The sequence below is a fragment of the Bison bison genome, unplaced genomic scaffold (genome assembly GCF_000754665.1).
Source record: "Bison bison bison isolate TAMUID 2011002044 unplaced genomic scaffold, Bison_UMD1.0 scf7180017864376, whole genome shotgun sequence".
Classification (NCBI taxonomy): Eukaryota; Metazoa; Chordata; class Mammalia; order Artiodactyla; family Bovidae; genus Bison; species Bison bison.
This window is the reverse complement of record NW_011494948.1, coordinates 7,483,865-7,507,886: the sequence shown is the minus strand read 5'-3', so window position 1 is coordinate 7,507,886 and position 24,022 is coordinate 7,483,865. Positions and strand designations below refer to the sequence as shown.

Genomic DNA, 24,022 nt, shown 5'->3' with positions numbered 1-24,022 from the left:
TACCTCATTGTGCTTGTAATCTGCATTTCTTTAATGGATCGGATGCTGAACACCTTTATGTTCTTGCTTGTCATCTCTGTGTCCTCTTTGGTTCAATGTCTGTGTCTTTTGTTCATTTTTAATTGAATTTCTTAAACTTTTGAGTTTTGGATTTTCTTTATGTATTTTAGGTCTGACTTCTTTGTCAGATATACATATCCTTAACTTGATTTTACTTTAGTACTTGCACTACTTCCTGGAAAATAAAAGGAATTTAATATATTTCCACCCCTTTAACCTACTCCTGTAGTTTGTGTAATTGTTCATGTAGTTTAATTCTACATGAATTTAAAACTTCACAAGTTTTAGATTATGTGTCATAACCAATTTCTGTTGTTTCACTCACATTTTAAACCCCTTCCTGTGCTTTTCCGTGTTTTCTGCATTCAGGAAATTCCATCAGAGGCCATTTTCTTTCTGCCAGAGAATTCATTTTGGTATTTATTTTGTCCCAAACTGAGACAATGCTTTGTGTGTGAGTGTGTGTGTGGGGGAGTTGTTCTGAAAATGTTGGGTTGTCAGTTCTTTAAAATTTTTAAGTCAGATGTCAGCTTTATTCTTCTTTGAAGATAAGGTCCCTTTTTGCTCCGGTAGCTTTTAAGGTCTTCCCTCTGTCTTGGCTTTCAGCTGCTTTACTATGATGTACTGTGTAGACAGCCTGGAAGATGGACACCAGATAATCTGTACTTTCTGGTAATTGTGCTCTTGTATGATAACCTTCTTGAGTGTGGGCTGGGCTTACTGATTTACTTCTAATGAATAGACTAGAGCAGATCTGACACTTTCTTTTTGATCTTTTAAAGTTTTTTTTTTTTTTTGTTACAGCTTTTATGCACATTTTCTGATTAATCTCAGAGGAAGGGTTATTCTGATATAGTTATTTCCAGAGGGTGAGCTTAATTGTATTTAGAACTAAAGAGAATTCTTGTTTTCTTGGAATGCTGTTATAGAAGATGCAGCTGTCTTACTACACCTGAAAATTAGTTGTTTGCTAGGTGGAAAAGATGCGGTCTTTTTCTCCTGTAACATATATTGACTGATGGTCAGAGGACTAAACACTTGTTTACTCAGGTATTTTCTTATCTGTTTGGTTCCGTAAGTATAGATGTATTAAAAAAGTCATTTTAGAGTAGTCTGTTTGGTTCTGTAAGTATAGATTTATTAAAAAAGTCATTTTAGAGTTGCTTATGCCAGTCATAATTATTTTTATATTTGTAGGGTTCTATCATGTATAAAATATATGATGAGATATTTTTCTCTAAAAACTTATTTAAATTCTTTTGAAAGACTACATAGATGATAAAACAATTGTTGGTGAGTTGGTTGTGTTAGATAAAACTGTGAAGAAGAAAGATCTCATTAAAGGTTCTTTATTAAAGTTATTTCTCACGTGCCCATGTACTTGCTTCACCTTTTAAAGAGAGAATGACTAAATTTGAAAAAAATCATATTGTATGAGTGTGATTTATACAAGAAAGAAGATGGGGACCTCAGATACATTAAGGTATTTGTAAATGGCTGTGCATGTGTTTTGCGTTAAAACAGTGTGCTTAAGTTGTATAATTGTCCTTTGTTAATGATTTTTGCCTTATCTGACCTTTTAGAATAAGTGAACCTTTTGCTGGTTCTGACTGTGGCTTGTAAGAGAGCCTCTTCCTGTCGTAAATACTGAGATGGTATTTGATATTACCATTCACAAAGAATTTGACAAGTTTTTAACTGAATACCTTACTTAATTTTCATTTAATTTATCTTAGGTGTTGGCACTAATGAAACATCCCTAATTAAATTAATACATGTTTATTTAGTAAGAACATGAAAGATCTTTTTAGACTGAAATAGCCAGAAGCTAAACTGAAAACATAATTATTTAATGACTCTTGTTCATCTATGAGTAACTTCCCTAAATAATACAGATTGTATATCTGTATATACAAATCACCAGATAGTTGTGTTTTCTTCTGCTTATTTTATATTGTGTAAACCAAGATGGGAGTCAAGGTCTTTTTATTAACCATCTGTACTGGGTCTGCTGTGAACTGACTAGTCATGTTAGAGAAGATTTGTTCCTATCCTTCCAGGAGATTTTATTTCAGAAAACCATTTTAATAAAGCTGTAGCAGAGTCATAGCTGTGCCTTTGTGTTTTTCCCTATGGGAATAAAATTTCAAATTAAAAAACACGTCTTTTGTATGGTATAATTAAATTATAGTTTTTACATACGTGATCTCTTTGCTTTTACATGTGTATAGACCTCAGTGGCTGGATGGAGATAGGAGGAGTCATTGTCATTGGTTAAGCCTTTAACAAATTTGGAGAAGACAGTCAATATCTAGTATCATATAGCTTAATATGTATATATAACTTCACTCTTAGAATGCCTTCACACCTTGTCTAACATAGTTTCAGAGCTTCTTCAGCAGTTAACTTCGCATAGACTCTTTGTTCTTATAACATGACTTGTTCATTCTAGCTCACTGAAGCAAAGCTCCAATTATTTATTCCCTATGCAAACATCCCATAGGCATTAGGTCTTGGTGTGCGAGATCCTCAGCCTGTCACAGATTTCATGATCCTGTCTGCTTCAACCTGTACAGTGTATCTTCTTCTGGCAGACTTTATTGAAGTTGTCATGCTCAGGTTTAAAAAAAAATCAGGTTTGGAGTAAGAAGCTTCCTTTCGGAAAAAAAAAAAAAATTTGATCATGTCTGCTGTAGATTTTAAAAGAAGCATTTGAAAGAATTCCCTGAAGCTTCTTCCTCGAACACACTGATGTCTTTTTCATTTGCCTTTATTGATAGCCAACCAAATAATTGTGGATTGTTGGTAACTATGGTGATTTACTGAATTTCCTGTTTTATTTTTCACGACAGGTAACAAACTCTTAGGCATCAGTTGGTGACATATTGTGAAGTATTTTGATTGCTTCTGTTAGTGGAAGCCATTTACTAATGTCTCCTTCCTAGAAATTGATATCTAAATGATTGTTTCCTTGTGTATAGTACAAAGATGACAGGAAAAGATATAGGTCATAATCTACTTACTAAGTGTGTGACTTTGTGTAATCATCTCATGTGTAAAATGGAAATGGTGATTCTTGGAGGTTTGTTGGGCAGATTAAATCGGAGTAGATCCTTAAAAATTGAATAAACATTTATTCTGCAAATGGATATTGAATGCCAGCTCCATTCAAGACACTACCATAGAGAATGAGGATACAGTAGAGAATAAAATCGGAGAAGGCAATGGCGCCCCACTCCAGTACTCTTGCCTGGAAAATTCCATGGATGGAGGAGCCTGGTAGGCTGCAGTCCATGGGGTCGCTAAAAGTCGGACACGACTGAGCGACTTCCCTTTCACTTTTCACTTTCATGCATTGGAGAAGGAAATGGCAACCCACTCCAGTGTTCTTGCCTGGAGAATCCCAGGGACGGGGGGAGCCTGGTGGGCTTCCATCTGTGGGGTCACACAGAGTCGGACACGACTGAAGCGACTTAGCAGCAGCAGCAGCTGCTGCAGAGAATAAAATAATCAGGTTTTATTGATCCACTGCAGTATTCTATGTTCTAGTCTGTCTCTACAGATTGGGATGGAAGCTACTTAACAACAGAGAACATGTAGGTGATAATAAGCACCATGAAGAAAAACAGGGCAGAGTCAGCTCATGGAGCGTAATTCTGGGATGCACTGTCAGGGAGCCTTCTCTGAGGTGATGATGTTGAGTGCACTTGGATGAAGTAAAGATGTAAGCATGTAGATTATTGGGGGAAAGATGTCTAGCCTTGATGGCTAGAGAGAGCAGCTTGGTGGTTTGAGGAACAGCGATCAGTTATAGCTGAAGCTCTGTGTGTGAAGGACAGAGTGCTGATGAGTTTAGAGAGTGATCCAAAAATCAGAAAACTATATCATTGATATAGTCTTCTGATTAATTATAAAAAAAAGTTATATTCCATATACTTTATATAAAACTAGGTCTGATTATTTGCACTAGTTGAATGATTATTTACCTTAATGAAATATTATTATTGTTTATATTTATTATTTAGTATTAATATGTTAATATTATCATCTAATTTTATAGATATATTAATATTTAGTATAATATTGTTTGATAATATATTCAGTTCAGTTCAGTTGCTCAGTCGTGCCCGACTCTTTGCGACCCCATGAACCGCAGCATGCCAGGCCTCCCTGTCCATCACCAACTCCTGGAATCCACTCAAACCCATGTCCATCGAGTCAGTGATGCCATCCAGCCATCTCATCCTCTGTCGTCCCCTTCTCCTCCTGCCCTCAATCTTTCCCAGCATCAGAGTCTTTTCAAATGAGTCAGCTCTTCATATTAGGTGGCCAAAGTATTGGAGTTTCAGCTTCAACATCAGTCCTTCCAATGAATATTCAGGGCTGATTTCCTTTAGGATGGACTGGTTGGATCTCCTTGCAGTCCAAGGGACTCTCAAGAGTCTTCTCCAACACCACAGTTCAAAAGCATAAATTCTTCGGCGCTCAGTTTTCTTCATAGTCCAACTCTCACATCCATACATGACTACTGGAAAAACCATAGCCTTGACTAGATGGACCTTTGTTGGCAAAGTAATGTCTCTGCTTTTTAATATGGTGTCTATATTATTAGATTATTTAGGTCTGTATAACAGGCACATGCAAGTAACTAGAATATTTTTCCAAAATGGAATGATCTTTTTTGTTGTTGTTTACTAATGTTATTGTACCTGGAGCTAGCCATACTGTGAAGTTTACGGGCACTGTCCTTCAGAATGGCAGCTCTGCCCAAACTTGAGACATAAATAGCAATGAGTTAAGCTCCAAATACAGAGTTGGTAGGAAGAGTCCACACAGGACCCTCTCACTTCTGATACCAACCATGTATGTTTAGGAGGTTCCGCAAACCACCCTCAGGTTCAGTAATTCATTAGAAGGACCTATTGAACTTACTAAAAGCTGTTCGACTCATGATTATGGTCTGTTATAGGGAAGGATACAGGTAAATAATTAGCATAAGAATGAGATGCACAGCACCGAGTCTGGGAGCATTCCTGATGTGAAGCTTCTGTTCCTCAGGAAGTATTCTCTTCCCAAATTTGTGTGTGTGACAGTTCATATGGAGTATTGCCAACTCAGGAAGCTCACATGAGCTTGGTGTACATAGTATTTATTGGGACATCATTTCATATGTATGATTAATTGCCCATGTGAGATGACTTGGTTTCAGAGTTTGAGTGGATATCATGTGGCCTTGGGGCCCACTGTGAACAACAGAGACACTTCTGTCATCTGGAAACATTCCAAGGATTTAGAAATTACTTCTCTGAACTGGAGACAAAGGCCAGGCCTCTCTTTGGGAAAGACCAAATTCTTTACTGCATAAGTTGTTATGAAAATTCGAGTAATATAGTAAGTAAATGTCTCCCTGGATTCCCATATCTTGGGGACAACTATGTCTCCCTGGATTGCCATATCTTGGAGACAACTATTGCTGTATTGGTTATTTAGTATATATTGTTCCAGGTGTTTAATAATTTTTTGAATGTACATTGAACTATACTTTGGTTATTGTTCATTAACAAGGCTTTTTCACTTAAAACCTTATGTGTTTTTGTGTGTTTAAACGAGTACCTTGACATTGAATGCTAATTTTTTCCATATAATTAGTGTTTAAAACTTTTTCCACCTAAAAATTGTGCTTCATTGAACATCCTTGCATGTACATCTTTGTGCGTTTTTCTAATTTTTCTTCTTGAAATAGAGTTGCTGAATAAAACAGTATGGACATTTTGAAATTTCATAGTGCTTCATTATTACCCCTCTTGGGATGATTTCTATGAGGTAGCTTCTGGAATATCAAAATTATTAATAATCTCCTTATTACTCTTAGGTAAACTTTGCAACTTCAACAATTTCAAATGTCGAGTATGGTCACATTCCTCATCTCAGCCCAGGTGTAATTCCTACTCTACAAAATGAATCATTTTTATCATCCCCAAATAATGGAAATCTGGAAGTTCTTACAGGATTCGGTACTGCACATATCAATGGGAAACCTGCTTGTGATGAATTTGATCAACTGATCAAAAATATGGCCCAGGTAAGAGCATTTGTTCCTGTTAGTTATGATAGAATGTGTCCTGGATAATTTGAAGAATAGTTGCATATTTATATTGCATATGTTAAATATATACTTTAAATATATTATTATAATAGACAATATGGCAACAATATATTTTGTTTTATATTCTTTTATAAATTTTATTACATTTTACTGAAAGTGAAAGTGAAGTTGTTCAGTTGTGTCCGACTCTTTGCGACCCCATGGACTATAGCCTACTAGGCTCCTCCATCCATGGGATTCTCCAGGCAAGAATACTGGAGTGGGTTGCCATTTCCTTCTCTAGGGGATCTTCCCGACCCAGGGATCGAACCCAGGTCTCCCACATTCCAGGCAGACGCTTTAACCTCTGAGCCACCAGGGAAACCTGAACATTTTACTGAACAACAATGTAAAGTATATCTTAAATGTATATTATACTATGATATATATTCTTATTTATGAAGACATTTTTAACATTGAAAAAATTAGAATGAAAAAGATGCAGATTTCATGTAAGTTTTAGTGCTTCAGGGATTTTTCTAAATGAAAGTTATCTTAGAAAAAATTAAAAAAAAATTTAAACAGATTAATGCCACTAATAAGACTATGACTGCAGTGGCTGGCATGTAATTATATTCCTTGCTTCTTTTTCTGGATAGGGTCGCCAGATAGAAGTTTTTGACCTCCTCAAACCTCCATGTGGAGGCCTTGGGTTCAGTGTGGTGGGACTGAGGAGTGAAAACCGGGGAGAGCTGGGTATATTTGTGCAGGAGATCCAGGAGGGCAGTGTGGCCCACAGGTGAGACTGTCATTGTGACTTCCCTGTTTTTGATACCACATTCAGAAGGGGCTGCTCACCCTAGAAGAATTTCAAGAAACAAAAATGCCTAAAAACAATATAAAATGTTATTAAACAGTTTTTAGAAATCATTAACATTGCTACAATAACAAGAAAGTCCTTTGAAAGCAGAGTGACTTTTAAATATAGTCATGACTTAATCACTTTTTAGTAAGGAAATAGAAATTTGACTAGGACATTATTCCCATTGTTTTTAAACAGGCTCTTTTTGATTAAATTTAAAAATTATAGAAAAGCATTTAAGTGGTCTATGATAATATGAGCTGGATTTTATTAACATATTCAAAACAACAACTAAGAGCTGTATTTTATTAATATGCTCAAAGCAGAAAGTAAACATATCCTTCTTTGCATTCATCTGTAGAAGATAATAGCAGTACTAAAATACAATGTATAGGTTGAATGAGTAGCTAAAAAGAAGACGGCTGTTGACTGGGAGTGGTTGACTAGGTTAGGTCAGCTGGGGCCAAAGCATATATATTTTTCCCTTCCATTTTTATTGAGATATAATTGACATATAGCACTATGTAAGTTTAAGGTGTATATAGCATCATGATTGGACTTACATACATCATGGAGTGAATATCATGGTAGGTTTTGTGAACAGCATGTCACATAGAACAAAATTAAAGAAATAGAGAAAAAATATGTTAGGAGTACAATTGCAAGAAAAAACTTACATAGTGTGGACATTAGAAAATAGAATTAAAAATAACCTGAAAATGCATGCCAAAGAAGAGGTCTTTTTCTTGAGATCTATCAGTTCTCTTTTATTCCCCTTTTCATTGTTAGAGATGGAAGATTGAAGGAAACTGACCAAATCCTTGCTATTAATGGACAGGCACTTGATCAGACAATTACACATCAGCAGGCCATCAGCATCCTGCAGAAAGCCAAAGATACTGTCCAGCTGGTTATTGCCAGAGGCTCATTGCCTCAGCTTATCAGCCCCATAGTTTCCCGTTCTCCATCTGCGGCGAGCACAATTTCAGCTCATTCTAACCCGGTGAGTACATAAGTTTTTCAAGGGGAACAGAACATATTTTTCTAATTCTTTAAGGTTTTGCACAGGTTTGCAATTCCTGTAGGTTCTTTGTAATTCTTGAGTTTTTGCCTTTTTGTTCTTTTTTCCCTTCTGTGCATAGAATATATTTTATGCAATTATGATTAAGTTTCTGGCTTCCAAAAAACTTTTATCTTTATTTATGTAGCTTTTTAACTTGAATTCATTCCTAAAAAAGGAAAAAGTCCCTTAAAAAATTGACTATCTGTAAACAAATAAAATCTTGACTTTACTTTTTAAGTTGTTAGAGTTAGCTATCAGTGACTTTAACAGGTCATTTTATTTGGGGGCATCCCAGGTGGCTCAGACAGTAAAGAATCCCCCTACAGTGCAGGAGACCTAGGTTCAATCCCTGGGTCAGGAAGATACACTGGAGAAGGGAATGGCTACCCACTTCAGTGTTTCTGTCTGGGAAATTCCTTGGACAGAGGAGCTTGGCGGGCTATAATCCATAGGGTCGCAAAGAGTTGGACACGACTGAGTGATTAACACTTTCTCACTTAACTTGAAATCTCATGCAACAAGATTTATGTAGAAGAAATTTTTAACAGCTAACATTTTTTTTTCTCTTTTTCTTTGATCATCTTTTTTTAAATTCTACAAAGGATCTTGCCAGTCTGTATCTTTAACTGGTTAAATAGAGCCACTGTAATGATGTATTGATAATTTCAAGAAGCAAAACTAATACAATTTGTAAAGTTTAAAAAAAAAAAAAAAGAATGGTTATATCAACAGTAGTAACAACCTGTTGAAAGAAAAGTGTACTAAATAAAAGGGACCCTGTTAAAACTCATTATTATGTTTCACTCATTTAATACTAATCACAAAATAATATTCATAGAAATCTCAACTACAATAAAATTTTAGTTTTCAAATTCACATGAGGGCTTTGTTTTCAGGTTCACTGGCAGCATGTGGAAACCATTGAATTGGTCAATGATGGTTCTGGTCTGGGCTTTGGCATCGTAGGAGGAAAAGCAACTGGTGTGATTGTGAAGACCATTCTGCCTGGAGGTGTAGCTGATCAGGTAAGCTATTCCAGCAGTTACTTTATGTTTTATCTGATAGTACAGCTTCATCTTGTATATTTCTGTCAAAAAGAAGAGACTTTGGCTTTAGATAAGGTCGGATTCTTTTGTTTCACTGGGCTTGTTTGTAAAATTATTTTCTTTGACTTGGGGTGAAATGCATTTCAGAAGAGACCTTGATTTTCATTTACAGTTCCAGTGATCTTAAGACTTTCAAATCAGAGAGGAAAGCCCAGGTTGTGATTTTGATCATTTTAAAGGTAGATATTCTTTATTATGATTGTAAGTCATTTTTATAAGTCTATCTATTTTATAGCTACAAGGTATTGTGGAAAAAAGAATATTTCATTACTGAGGGGGAAAAACAAGAGTACAGCCTATTTTTTATTACTTAGAGTAGTTCGTTAAGCCATTGCCATTTATGCTATATAAAATTGTTGGAATATATGTGAGAAAATAGTTACTAATTGTGATTTATATTTTAATTTGACAAGTTCTCGTGTCTTCTTTGCCTTGATAATAATGTTTTGTGTATGAAGCTATTTGCTTTTGCATGTGTATTTGAACTTAGGAAGTCAGGGTTATCAAATATTGTTCATATTGGTAAATAAAAGGCAAATTTATGGGCAACCTTATTAGTAGAGGTATTGAGAGTAACTCAATAGCATGTGTCTTTTCTCACTTTTAAATATTAGCCAGTATCAAGTGAAATCTCTCTAATTGACAGACTTGTGATGAATAAGCTTTCTCTTCTGTATAGAGTTGCACTAATACTGTAGGTACTTGCCACATACCACTTTTAAGTTCAAATTTGAATTTATTAAAATTAAATAATATTACCACCTCAGCTTTTCCATAAGATGAGCTATATTTCAAGTGCTCTAGAACAACAGGCCCCAACCTTTTTGACACCAGGGACCATTTCGTGGAGGACAGTTTTTCCACAGACTGGGGTGACGCAGATGGTTTCAGGATGATTTAAGTGCATTACATTTATGTGCAGTTTATTTCTAATCTAACGCTGCTGCTGATATGATAGGAGGTACCGGTTCACAGCCTGGAGTTGGGGATCTCTACTCTAGAGCAGTATGTTGCTTGTAGCTGCCATATTGGACACTGCAGAACATTTTAATGACTGCAGAATGTTCTTCTGGACAGTGCTTGTATGGAGGCTTACCAGTTCGGTGTTCACTTCCCTGGTCTATCTGAATTTACATCTTGCAAAGATTTCATCTGCAAGCGAGTCCTTTAGGGATATTTATCTTTGAAATGGCAAGGCAGAAAGTTGTGATATTAACTCAGAGCTTTTTTTGTGGTTCACACTGCATTTTGAGTAATATATGTTTGTATAGTGAGTTATACCTCATTGTTCAGTTCAGTTCAGTTCAGTTGCTCAGTCGTGTCCAACTCTTTGTGGCCCCATGGACTGCAGCATGCCAGGACTCCCTGTCTATCACCAACTCCTGGAGTTCACTCAGACTCATGTCCATTGAGTCAGTGATGCCATCCAACCATCTCATCCTCTGTTGTCCCCTTCTCCTGCCTTCAGTCTTTCCCAGCATCAGGGTCTTTTCAGATGAGTCAGTTCTTCACATCAGGTAGCCAAAGTATTGGAGTTTCAGCTTTACCTAGTGGCATTTTCTCTCTTTTATTTTTCTCAAAAAATTCAAAGAAGGGCAAGTGCTTTCTTGCATCGAGTGTATTGAAATCAAATTGAAAAGCTCATATAAGTTATTGATTTAAATAATATTTATTTAAATATTTTGGTTACTTATATCACATTGAATGATGTTAGGATGCTTCAAAAGAGAGTTAACACTACACTATGTTTAATGTACCAAGAATTCACAGTATGGCTCTTTTTTGTTATTCCCATTCTCTCATTTAGAGTTTCTCTGATGAAGTTAGTAATAATAACAACAAGCTGACTAACCAATTCCTTTTTATTTAGCATGGGCGATTATGCAGTGGAGACCACATTCTAAAGATTGGTGATACAGATCTAGCAGGAATGAGCAGTGAGCAGGTAGCCCAAGTCCTCAGACAGTGTGGAAATAGAGTGAAGTTGATGATTGCAAGAGGTGCCATTGAAGAACCAACAGCACCTACCTCTTTGGGCATCACCCTTTCCTCATCCCCAGCTTCTACGCCAGAAATGCGGGTAAGGACATAAAAAGTTAATGGGAAGGTCATCGATTATAGCACTTGGATGACAGTGATGTTTGTTTAGAAACCAGATTTATTAATGTTAGTGTATTATTGCTAAAGAATGAAACAAAATTCAAATAGAGAATGTTTTAGCACTAATAATAGTTTATTGAATAGGACTACTATCTCACAAATGAAGGATAGATTGATTAATGTTTTGCATTTTTTTCTAAGCAACACTTTTATGAGGATAAGTGTTTTGAAGTATGAATAAATTTAAATGAATTATATGCTACTAATACCTAAAATGTTTTATTCTATATTTTTCTTATTTAGAAGGTCTTCTGTTAGGTGGGTTGTAAGTTCTAATCTTTCCCTTTCAACAACTTGCTTCTTAGTGTCTTTTGGAGGGCAAGGTGGATGAATAAAACTTATAAAACCTTTCAATATTATTGTTTTAAGGTATGTAATATAATTGTTATAAGATTTGTAATGAGAAGTCGCTATTCTTGACCTAGTTATATAAGTTTTTTAGACACAAGTTATGCTTTCAGGGTGGTAACAAAAGCTTTATTCATAGAGCATTCCATCTTTGTTCTTGATCTGCAAAAAGCTAGAATATTTCAAAATTATTATAGTGTAATGTTATCTCAAATAGTTAAAGTCCCACAGTATCATGGATTAAATATCAACAACATGATTTTATCCAGAAATTTCTTGAATATTTAAGAAGAGAATTATACTCACTTTCTATATGTTTTCTAGCAAATTCTAGTTCTACATTCCTTTCTTGTAGATCTAAAAGCAGGTTTTTTTTTCTATTACAGTTTTTTTTTTTTCCAAATAGTTGCTACCAATTCCTTTTTTATTATTCTAACCTCCTCTACAAGCCCTTTAAAACTTTATTAGAACACTCGAAATTTCCATGAATCTGTTGTTTTTAGGATTGTGTTTGGTTGCTATTTTTTGCAGGGAGAAAAAAGTAAAGAAAGCCTGTTTATGAAAGTATTTAAGTGGCATTCTTTTGTGGTAAACAAAACATTTTATTCAGCAATATATAAATGAATGCAATACCGAAAACCACTTGATGTAATTGAAAGCTTAGAAAAATATCTATTCTGTGCATATCATCATTTCTGAAGCTTGTGCCCCTTTTAAAACCATTCGATAGTCAAATTGCCACCCTCTAAAATAGCACTTGCATAAGTCTTATTAAAAATAGAAAACACATTTGTTACAATTGAAGCAGATTTCATCCTGTCATTTTCTTGTAATTATCTAAACTTTAAGCTTTTGCTAAGTTTGCATAGATAATTATGTGCAATGAAAAAATAAATCAAACTTTACTATAAAATTTTATATCTCATTTAGGTGACTATCAGTGAGATATAGAGTATGCTTAGAGAAAATCAAAAAGCATTACCAGCTAGCCCCATTCTGCCTGTCTATTCAAACCATAGCCTTCTTTCTTCTGTGATCTTCCCAGGGTACTTTCTGGAATCTGCTGACACCACACCAGTATATAATACCAGCAACTTGTTGATGACTTACTGCACTAATCCATTCATGCTTTATTCAGGGAGCCTTGCCCTTTAGTCCAGTATATAATAACAAGTCTACATATTAGAGAACGCTGCTTCCAAATATCATTCCAGGGTGAAGGAAATCAGCCTGGGAAGGCATCCTTTCCTTCTAAAGGGCTTTTCATGTTGAAGTTTGAATTTATAAAGCAAATACAAAGACAGTTTTAATTAATATTTGGTATCTTTCACTGGATTTCAAAATAACCATCGGTCTATTAATATTTTATCTGGAGGACAGGTTCACCTTCATGATGTTCGAATCAGCTTCTAAGTTAAGACAGGAATAATGGCATGTCTTGAGCAGGCAATGTGGCCCTTACATTCTAAGGGGGTTTGCATACTGTGCATCTTTTAAGAGCAGGGGCTCTGCAACCAGCGCCTCTGCGTTTGAATTCTTCCTCTATTAGATGGTTCACTGTGAGTCCTTGGAAAAGTTTATGTTCCTCAGTTTCCCTGGATAAAAACTGACAGTAATTGTACTTGATTCATAGGCTTCTTCTAAGGAGTAAATTGATTGAGACATATCAAATGTCTATTATGTAGAAACTGCTCAATGAATGTTAGCTGGACTTTTTCTTATTCCTGATAGACAGCTGAGCAAAGTGATGCTTAGAAAAAGTCAGTGACAAAGCTAGATTTGAGCTTGTTAATGTGCATTCAAAGCCTTATTTCAACTCTATTATATCCTCTAACTTCTTCAAAAAGGAAGTTGAGCCACTCCTGACAATATAATCTGTTGATAAGAAACTAATTTTTTTATGATTTTCACAAAAAACCAATAATGTATTTCTCTGAAGAGGGTGTTCAGCTTTGCTCCTGACATTGCTTTTGAGTAAAAATGTGATGCTGAGGCCACGTTGTCAAGATTGAAGGAGTAATCCCTAACTATAATTCTTTAGCAGAGTTCTTTAAGAACTAATTACATCATACCTTTTCTAAATGAAGAGTGTGGCTTGAAAAAGCTTGTTTTGTTTGTGTGTTTATTTATATGTATTTTTTTTTAAATTGTATTTCAGGTTGATGCTTCAACTCAGAAAAGTGAAGAAAGTGAGACATTTGACGTAGAACTCACTAAAAATGTCCAAGGATTAGGAATTACCATTGCTGGATACATTGGAGATAAAAAATTAGGTAGTTTTTAAATATTAATATTCTGTTTCTTTTATCTTGGCAATTGCCTCTAATGTCTTTGTCTTATGAAATACTGAATCAACATAATATATTTTCATGTGTCTGATGATGTATTTTCGTGATAAACTGATGGAAGTTTTTCTTTGGAATAGTGCAGGTTACTGTGATATTTTATTTCACATAAACAAAGCCATTGTCTTTTTCTGTAGCCGAGGTTTCTAGTAGTGATTTTGTTTGTGTGGTTTGTTGATTTATATCTACTCAGAATTAGGACTTTATTTTTAGGAGAATGGAGGATGGGTATTCTTTGAGTGCATTTTGTAAATAGTAAAACAAAACGAACTTGTTTCTAATCTTAGAACCTTCAGGGATCTTTGTTAAGAGCATTACAAAGAGCAGTGCTGTGGAACATGATGGAAGAATCCAAATTGGAGACCAAATTATAGCAGTAAGTAACACGTTTAATGACAGCTTTGTTAATTTTCAGGGTTGAGAGATGCATTCTCCTGGTTTACACCTGGTTTACAGGTAGCTCTGTACTAATTTAACCTTGCTTTTGTGATTTTAGGTGTCAGTATTACTCATTATATTATTAGGTGGAAATCAGAGCATTGGATAGAAGGTTTATTGATGTCATTTCTGAAAGTGGGATTCTTTCTTGAATAGCTTCTGATAGATCTGATTTCTGGTTTTAATGAGCTTGGTACATTAATAATCTTTCTTGTATTTTAGCTGCAGATACTCTGAAGATAAAGACCATACGTTATAACTTTTAGTGTATTTGAATCTGAATTTGAGTTGTATGCATTTTTTAATATCAGCAGAATGACAGTATTTTGTTGGCACCATGACCAAGGCTTCTTTAGCCATAAGAGTATAGAGAGAGTCAGACCCTCTTAGTTAGATCAAGGCAGCATTGTTTTCCTAGTAACATTAGTGTGTTTGACCATATAGCTGTTCAAGGTGGTGTAAAAAGAATCCAGCTTTCAGTTCTGTGTTTAGTTGTAAACTGACCTACCCTAACTACTTTTCAGAACATGAATCCAAGAAGCCCCGCATCAAGGGCTTTCTGGTTAAATAAGTTTAGGAAAAGCTTCCTGGGATACAGTTTCTTAGGGATTCACAGTACACACTGAAAAATAAAAAAACTGAGAAGTTTTCCAATAAAGAATCTTGTTTAACTCTTTTATTTCAGAGGTTCCTAAACTTTTGTAATCATGGGTTTTTTCTTCCCCCAAACGTATATTAATATTCTCTGTAGTAGATTTGGGGAATGCTGATTTATCTTAATATGCATTTGTTTATATTTTAATGAACTCTTGATTTTCCCCTTGAGGTCTTAATAATAGTAAGAAAATAGAATGTTAAGATAGAAGAGTCCTGCCCACTGCAGCATTAGTCATAAGAGCTAAGATGAGTAAGTGACCCAGAGTTCCCAGAGTTCCATCTGCAGATAAATGGATAAAAATGTGTTATATACATACGTAGAATATTATTTAGTCTTATAAAGAAGAAATTTCTGTTACATCCTATGACATGGATAAACCTCAAGAGCATTATGGTGAGTAAAATCAGCCAGGCTGTGTGCTTCCACTTGTATGCAGTATCAGAAGTAGTCATGCTTATGGAAGCAGAAAGTAGAACAGATACTGTGAGGGGCGGCCTAGAGGAGGAGACGGGGAGCTGTTGTTCAGTCGGTTTAAAGGTTTCAGTTTGCAAGATGAAAATGTTCCAGAAATGTATGACAACCTGAATATACTTCACTCTACTGAACTATACACATAAAGATGGGAAGGATGGTAAATTTTATGTTTTTGTGTTTTCTTTCACAACTAAACTAAAAGATAGAGATGTCCTTTATCTGTATGTGTCCTTTGCTTCTACATCGCAATTCCCTGACTTTGCTTCATCTTAGTTCTATAAAACTCCTAACTACACCTGTTCACCTCTTGAAATCTGCTCTAAAGATCAAGTTGTGCACGTCACATAAGCTGACCGTATTCTGTAAAAGAGCTTTCCTGTTGTATCTCTGTTTTAACATACAGTGAAAATTCACTACTTGTTTTTTTTTTTATTTTGGAGGATAAAGAGAAGGAGAGAGTGAATATAATATATACATACTCTAAATCTATATAAGTGATAAAGAATTAAAAATTGAATACATAGCTAATTGGCCCCCCAGGCTATATATGTTAAACCAATAGAATGCTTTCTTAAAAATCAGCATTCTTGAGCTAAAACTCAGGAGAACATACAATTTACTCATTTAAAGTATATGATTCAGAAACTCTTAGTATGTTTATAGTTGTGTCTTCATGATCACAGTCAATTTTTGAACAGTTTCATTTCCTTTGAGAGAAATCCTGTCTCGTTAGCAGTTACTCCCTAGTTCTTAGATCCTCCTTGCCCTGAACAACTACCAACCTACTTTCTGTCTTTTTAGCCTGTTTTGGACATTTCATGTAAATAGACTCATTCAATAAGTGGTGCTTTGTGATTTGCTTCTTTTGCTTAGCATAATGTTTTCAAGTAGGGTGGAACAATGTCCATCCATGTGTAGCATCATCAATTCTGAGTTTATTTTTTTAGTTGAATAATATTCTATTGTATTAACACACCATATTTTATTTATCCATTCATCAGTTGATGGACATTTGAGTTGTTTCTACTTTTTGGCTATTATGGACAATGCCACTATAAACATTCATGTATAGATTTTGTGTGGATATATGTTTTCATTTCTCCTGAGTGTATATTTGGGAGTATAATTGCTAAATCATATACCTCTATATTTAACCATTTAGTGAGAAGCAGGATTCCTTTACCTATGATATTGAGATAAAGAAACTTTCCTTGTATGATTTTTAAGAAAACCAAATGAGTTATTTATTTAAAATACATAGTATACTTCGTACATAAGTATGGTTTAGTTAATTAAGCAGATATTTATTGAGAGTCTGAAATGATTACACATGTAAGTCTCGCAAAATCTTCCCTTCAAATTTGTGATTATTTGCATTGATTTATAACTGGAATCTCATATAAGTTTGCTTGGACAAGTGCTAACGGAGATTGTTGACTCATAAGTGGAAGCACCTTTTTTCTGAATTATTTTCTTGCTTTCAATAAAGTCACTGCCTTTGCTCTCATCAGTGTTATGATTTTTTATTTTTAGCAACATTCTCTTACTTCAAAGTTAGAAGCACCTTGATTTTTAAGAAATATCATGCAGTGCTTTGATCATCCATTAATTTTGTGTAAAATGCCATCATTTTATATAGTCTTTTGAGAGATGGGTAGGGAAGTTCTTAACACTAGTTGTTTTTCACGACTGCTGTCTTTAATTTTTTTTTTTTCAATTTTGTCTTGGCAGCAACTATTTTGAACTATAATGTTTTTATTTTTAATTGTTTAAGTGGAGAGAGGATTAGGAAATTATTTTCTATTATTTAAGGATGTATTATTTAAAAAAATAAAGTCTTTTATTATAAGATTCCTGTTTTATGAATTATGCTCTCTTAACCCCTAGGGTGTCACTGTAGGTATTACAGGGGCAGGGAATAGAACCAATGAGACTTTTTCTTTACTACATAAGAATTAATTTAATAAGGCAACTCTATTTTGTAAAGTCAACCAAACTTGTCATTAGACAAAAAGTCATATATTCATTTTTTTAGATTGGTATACAGATATCTTTGATAAAAGCAGTATAGAATTATGCATCTGATTTAAAAAATGTTACACAGGAAATGTATCATGAAAAGAAAATATGGAAAGGTATCAGATGTTGCCTTTGCTATTCTGTGACTTTGTTAGTAGTCTCAATTTCCCTCTTTGTACGTGTGTATAATTATAGGCCGTGTTGGAGGAGGGCTTGGCCAGCTAGATTGAGTGTACTGAGGAGCTGGCTTTTCCGTTTGTTCTAACTAGGATTTCTCCCTTATAATTATTCATAGCAGTGTCTACACTGCACTGCCATCTCCTCAAGATGGCACCCAGACAGTTTACTGTCATTGTGCCTCGTTCCACAGCACTTTTGTCTCTGCGACAGTTGGGTCTCTTAAGAGGAACCAGAGCTGGCCTGAGCCCTCATTCAGGTTTCAGTGCCTTGTCTCATATATATGACGTGTGTAATTATGTTGAGCAGAAAGTGCTTCCATAAGGCTTGGGGTTTTTATGTTTATTAATCACTTCTTCATTTTATTAATAATAGTACCTCTTGAAATCTGCTATTAAATCAAATATTGATAAAAGTTTCTGAGTAACTTTTCAGTACAAAGCGCCATGCACTATAATTTTGGAAAAGTACGTACCATTATTCGCACATTACACATGAGGATACTGAGAAACTTTGAACCAAAGTCTAGGATTAAAAGTCTGTAATTATTCCATTATAGCAATTTCTTCTGTGCTAGTACCTACCATCTGTGAGATTTGAGTAAGGAATATACTTTTAAATTCAGGTCATCAGGTTTTGAGGGGAAAAAGGAAACATGTTTTTTCTTTACATAATGAACTTTATTGCTACTTAGTAGACAAAATCATATACATTTGGTTTTTCTTAAACCACATATTTAAAAGATTGAGCTGTAGAAATCTATTGCACATGAAAACTTGCAGCCTAAGTTATGTGCATTTTAAGAATTTTTATGGCACCTCAAAGTTGAGATTTTTGTGGGATTTTTCTCTATGGTTACCCTGAGAATAAATAACATGTTTATTTCTTTTAGAGTAATTTTTATCTTTGAGGTCTAAAGGACATTAAATTTGAACATGGCTTAAAAAGCTCTTCTAATAGAAACCACTCTTAATACTTTATGATTTAACATTTCAGAAAATTTCCATATATCTGTACTTAGGATTGTATTAGTTTATACCTTTTTATTATTTATTTAGTTTAGAAATATACCTGGTATGTATAGTTGTATCAGCACAGTTGGATCTATCATAATATACTTAAGCACCTCTTATTCATGGAGAGATATATTGTTTATAGTGGTTTGCTATTATAAATAACTGTGTTACATACCATTTTGTATATCTTTTATGGACCAAGACTTAAAACTTCTAAGTTTGCTGTAATAGTGTTGTTTGGATTTGAATTTTACTTATTACTCAGCACTAAACCTTGTGTGTCACATTTTTCTCACTTGGAGTTTTAAATCTGATTAATTGCTCAGTCAGCTAGAGTGTTTTTTGAGTAAATTTCATAGGAAGAGAATGGTTGGTAGACTTTCAGAAGCTTTTCTCTCTGAGAACCTTTTATGTTGCCTTTGCACACTTGGACAGTTTGGCTGGCAATAACATAGACTTCACATAAAGAAGACCTGGGGGGATAGTCTTAAACAGCTTTTTAAAATTTGTCTTTAGATGTCTATCTTCTATAGGCAAAGGTCTTCCTTTTCCCCTGGAGGAAATCTTGGTCAAGTTATTATTCTCAGAGTAAAATGTCCTATGGCCAATCAGGATCACCAAATACAGCTCTAATTTAGTAATTAAAGATTTCCCATCCTAAATGATATTCTAATTTCAACCCCCACCCTGGCCTGGCAGAAGCCTACTGTGAACTGGTAGAGACAGAGAGTGCACTCCTAGTCTGTCTTCCATACCGAGCTTTTCTTTTTCTCCCTCCCCTTCTTGTTATGCCTGCTGACCCTTACCAGCGTGAAGGAAGAGAGTAAAAGACAGCAAGGCACTTCATCCCTGACTGGCACTTCCGTAACATGGTTTTTTGCTCTGTGAGCCTGGCTCATGCTTAAATGTGACAGTCACTTAGGGTTCCTTCTTGGGTTTCTGGGAGACTCTACTAGAGATATTTGACCGAGCGTTCCATGACAGATGGTGGATTTTTCATCTGACTGACTCTTCTTCCCTTTGGCTGCAGTTTCTCAACATTCTGCTCCATAAATTCTCATTTTGGGGCACCATCATTCCCTAGGGGTACTCTTGGGTAGGTTTCAATGTGGCTCCAGCCTGGCTTTCTCGTGTGTGTGAGTGTGTGTATGCATGTTTGTGTGTGTGTGTGGCCCCCTTCTGATCTGTGCCCAGACAGAGTCAGGCTGTCAAACAGTTCTCGATAATAATAGCAGTTTTCTCTTGTTTCACTGTCAGAGCAGTTAAAGAGCCTCGCCCTTAACCTCCTGATAGAGCTAAACACAAGGTACTTACTGCATCCTTCCTTACAACATGTGACACAGCTCTTTGGACTTGTGGTCATAGGTTGAACATCTGTGTAGGGATTTATAGCACTCTTCTCTAAAAAAGCAAAGCAACCTCCTCTTACTTGCTGTTAAGTCACTTCAGTCATGTCCGACTCTGTGCGACCCCATAGACGGAAGCCCTCCAGGCTCCCCTGTCCCTGGGATTCTCCAGGCAAGAACACTGGAGTGGACTGCCATTTCCTTCTCCAATGCATAAAAGTGAAAAGTGAAAGTTGCTTAGTCGTATCTGACTCTTAGCGACCCCATGGACTACAGTCTACCAGGCTCCTCCGTCCATGGGATTTTCCAGGCAAGAGTACTGGAGTGGGATGCCATTGCCTTCTCCGACCTCCTCTTAAGTCTTTGTTAATCTCTAACAGCCCAGCCCTTTAATGTCCTAAATGTGTACAGATTATAATTCCAGACTGCTTAAATTTCTGCTTTGTGGTCTTCTCATAACACACTTTGGTATAAGATATAATTATAACATCTCATGCTATAATTGATGCTATCAGATGCTATCTTATGATACTATAGGATAACATCATAGCATCTCAACCATATTTCCATTTTCATATATGTTACACTGAGTATAAAATTTTGGGTTCATAATTTCTTTCACAAGTTATCTGCTCACTCTGTTTCCTAGAAGGTAATAGGCTTTTTTCTTTTGATTTTTGAAATCCAAGAATTTAATTAAGATTTGTCTGAGTGTTAGTCTTGTTTCTAGTTTTTCATATACCTCTGATTTATAGAGGCAGATTTCTTTATCTCCTCATAATTTCCTTGATTATTTTTCCTTAGTTATTTCCTTCTCCCATGTAATTTTTTGTAATTATATTGATTTTCTGCTGCTGCTGCTGCTGCTAAGTCGCCTCGGTCGTGTCCGACTCTGCGACCCTGTGGACTGCAGCCTACCAGGCTTTTCCATCCATGGGATTCTCCAGGCAAGAATACTGTAGTGGGTTGCCATTTCCTTCTAGATCAGCCTTAATATGTCTTCAGTCTTATTTCCCTGATCATTTTTATCTACCTGTTCTTATCCTCTGAAAACATAGGAAAATTGCGTATTCCTATCTTCCATTCCATGATTTTGTACAGTATGTAAAATGCTGTTGATGCCTTCATTGCAATAGTTTTCTTTTTTCTTTTTTGGTAGATACTTGTTTCTTCTTTGTATGTATTCTCTCCACTTCCATAAATACAATGAAAAATGAATCTCTTTGAAAAGAAGCTTCAGAAAATATCATTCTGTTCCCTGCAGTGACAGTCTCATTGGAAGATATTTGTCCTCACACTTCAGGGCACACATTTTCTTTCAGACTGTGGTATTCTATTCCTGTGACCTTTTTTTTCCCTCATAGATCTGTGAGAACTATGCTTGTGCAAAAGGGGGATGAGATGGATTTTTATATAAATAGTTCAGGAATTGCAAAGCAAGAAGGAAGGAGACAGTTTAAATTTGCAAGTCAGTTTCACTTGTAGATTGATAGACTGTAGAGGAAACCAGGAGAACAGGATGAAGAGCATGGTGTGTCTGTACTGACGGGTGGTTTTCTGTGCGTGTTGTGGACTTGTTTGGGGTCGTGTGTGGATGCATGTGTGTGCATAGTGTGACTTCATTGCGTGTATATGGTTCTGTGTGGCGTATGCTCCCAGCTTGGTGTGATGCCTGGCACTTGATTGGTTTTTGGAATCACCAGTTGAAGTGCACATGTACCTTCTGACTGGCTCCTGTTAATGAAAGACAGTTGTTGGATTTTACGGATGTTTCATCTGGCAGACCACACAAGATGTTCCCTCACATGTAGATGCAGCTGCCCTGCCTTCAATCTGGTCATATTCAGACCATTCCTCATAGAAGCTCCTCCAAGTTACTGGTATAAGGACTTGTCTTCTTCCATGGTTTCCAGTTTTGTTTTAGTGTTTTCTCTGTTGTTATATTTTAATTCGTCTTTCTAAAAGGGGATCAATAAGATAGAGATGGGAGGAAAGAGGAGAGAGTTAAACACCTATGTTAAAGTTGCCATTTAGTACAAAAGTATCATACAAAACTTAACTTGCAGAGTTATCAAACTGATCATTTCAATCAGAGGTCTCGATTTTTTATTGAATATCCTCATTGTTTAAAAAAAAACAAACTATGTCAGTCTATCAAGCGATCAATCTATAACCTATTCCTTTCTCCTTCCTTTTTTCTCCTATGTATTTATATATGCTATACGATATATAATGCATCCTGTTTTATATATTTATTATATATTATTTTATATACAGTTAATATATGAATTATATATATATGTGTATATAGAACTAAATGAGATTTAAAAATATATTTAATTATGAATTTTATTACATTCTTCCAGAAACCTCTACAGTAAAGGTACTTCATCTTGGAGATCACTGATAACAGGTCTTACTGTAGTTCTCATTCATTTGGTAAATATTTGAATGCCTACTATGGTCAGGACTGTGCTCAGAAAAGCATGATACTTACATAGCCATTTTACAGCTATTTCACAATTCAAAAAGTGTATCAGTGACTTTGAATTTCAGCATTAATTGTATTGTACTACTTTTTCAACTTTCCAAATTTTTCCTTTTAAAATTTTATGTATTTTAAAAATTAAGCGTTATAACCTGCATTTATTTATTCAGAAATATAATTTGCTTCACAAGTAAATCTTTGCTATATGAGCCAGTTTCCCATTTGTGAATATCTACTCTGAAAACAGCACTGGTTTTTTTTTTGTGTGTGTGTGTGTGTGTGTGTGTGTGTGTGTGTGTGTGTGTGTGGCCGCATGGCTTGTGGGTTGTGTTCCCCGCTCAGAGATGCCTGAACCTGGGCTGTCAGCAGTGAGAACACAGAGTCCTAACCACTGGACCACCAGGGAATTCCCAGCATTTTGTTTTGCTGACACACAGAACCTGTCCTCTTGGAGGATGCAGTCATAGACCAAATAATGCTGGAAAACATAAAATTAAATTTCTGATAAATGCCATGAAGGAGAATTGGTAAAGGGGGCTTTAACTATAGTCATGGGCATCAATAGCTTAATTGTGGAAATAACTGTTGAACTAAGCAGTTATGGGCTTTTTCCTCAGTGAATAAATTAGAAATAGTGTGGGCTGGAGAGGGCTGTCCAGAGAGTCTAGACTGAGGGAACTGAATTTGCAAAGACCTCATGACTGGAAGGAGTGCTGCAAGTCAGAGAAAGGGAAAGGATCCTCTGGAGCTGGAGGGCAGAGAAATAGACAGGATGCTGCAGGACAAGGTCGATGATGCAAGGTGGGGTTGACACAGGCCATTCTAAGCCACACTGAGAATTGGGAGCACATCTTAAGGATTGTTCTATGTAAGGCGGGGTGGGGTGATAGGATCATATCTGTAGTTTGCAAAGATCATTGGGGCACCCTCAAGTGTTTTGTCATTTGTGAACAGGAAAAAGGGAAAATATTTTTTGAAGAGGCAAAGATATAAAAAAGGAAGGTAGTTTTCGTTATCTTTCTTTGGAATTTGTTAGCACTCTCAGTGACCACTTTCTTTACGATCATCTATACCTCTATGTCCTACCTTGTATTGGTTTCCAAGCTTGACTGTGTATTTGGATCTCTTGAACTTCCTGATGTTCAAGCTGTTTTTAGAAAAGGCAGAGGAACCAGAGGTCAAATTGCCAACATCCACTGGATCATGGAAAAAGCAAGAGAGTTCCAGAAAAACATCTATTTCTGCTTTATTGACTATGCCAAAGCCTTTGACTGTGTGGATCACAATAAACTGTGGAAAATTCTGAAAGAGATGGGAATACCAGACCACCTGATCTGCCTCTTGAGAAATCTGTATGCAGATCAGGAAGCAACAGTT

At 35.6% G+C, this 24,022-nt stretch overlaps 1 protein-coding gene across 13 annotated transcripts in view; it reads left to right on the top strand.

Annotated features, from left to right (window-relative positions):
• The window catches only part of MPDZ (multiple PDZ domain protein), a 162,762-nt gene that overhangs the window by 34,684 nt on the left and 104,056 nt on the right, over nt 1-24,022 (top strand). For 12 of the 13 annotated variants that reach the window (XM_010856999.1, XM_010857003.1, XM_010857000.1 and 9 more), the window contains 7 exons: nt 5,933-6,142; nt 6,805-6,944; nt 7,797-8,010; nt 8,967-9,095; nt 11,047-11,256; nt 13,843-13,957; nt 14,317-14,405. In XM_010856999.1, the coding sequence (XP_010855301.1) occupies nt 5,933-6,142; nt 6,805-6,944; nt 7,797-8,010; nt 8,967-9,095; nt 11,047-11,256; nt 13,843-13,957; nt 14,317-14,405 (1,107 nt within the window). The remainder of the gene's footprint in view (nt 1-5,932; nt 6,143-6,804; nt 6,945-7,796; nt 8,011-8,966; nt 9,096-11,046; nt 11,257-13,842; nt 13,958-14,316; nt 14,406-24,022) is intronic. The other variant, XM_010857011.1, reaches the window with a different exon arrangement.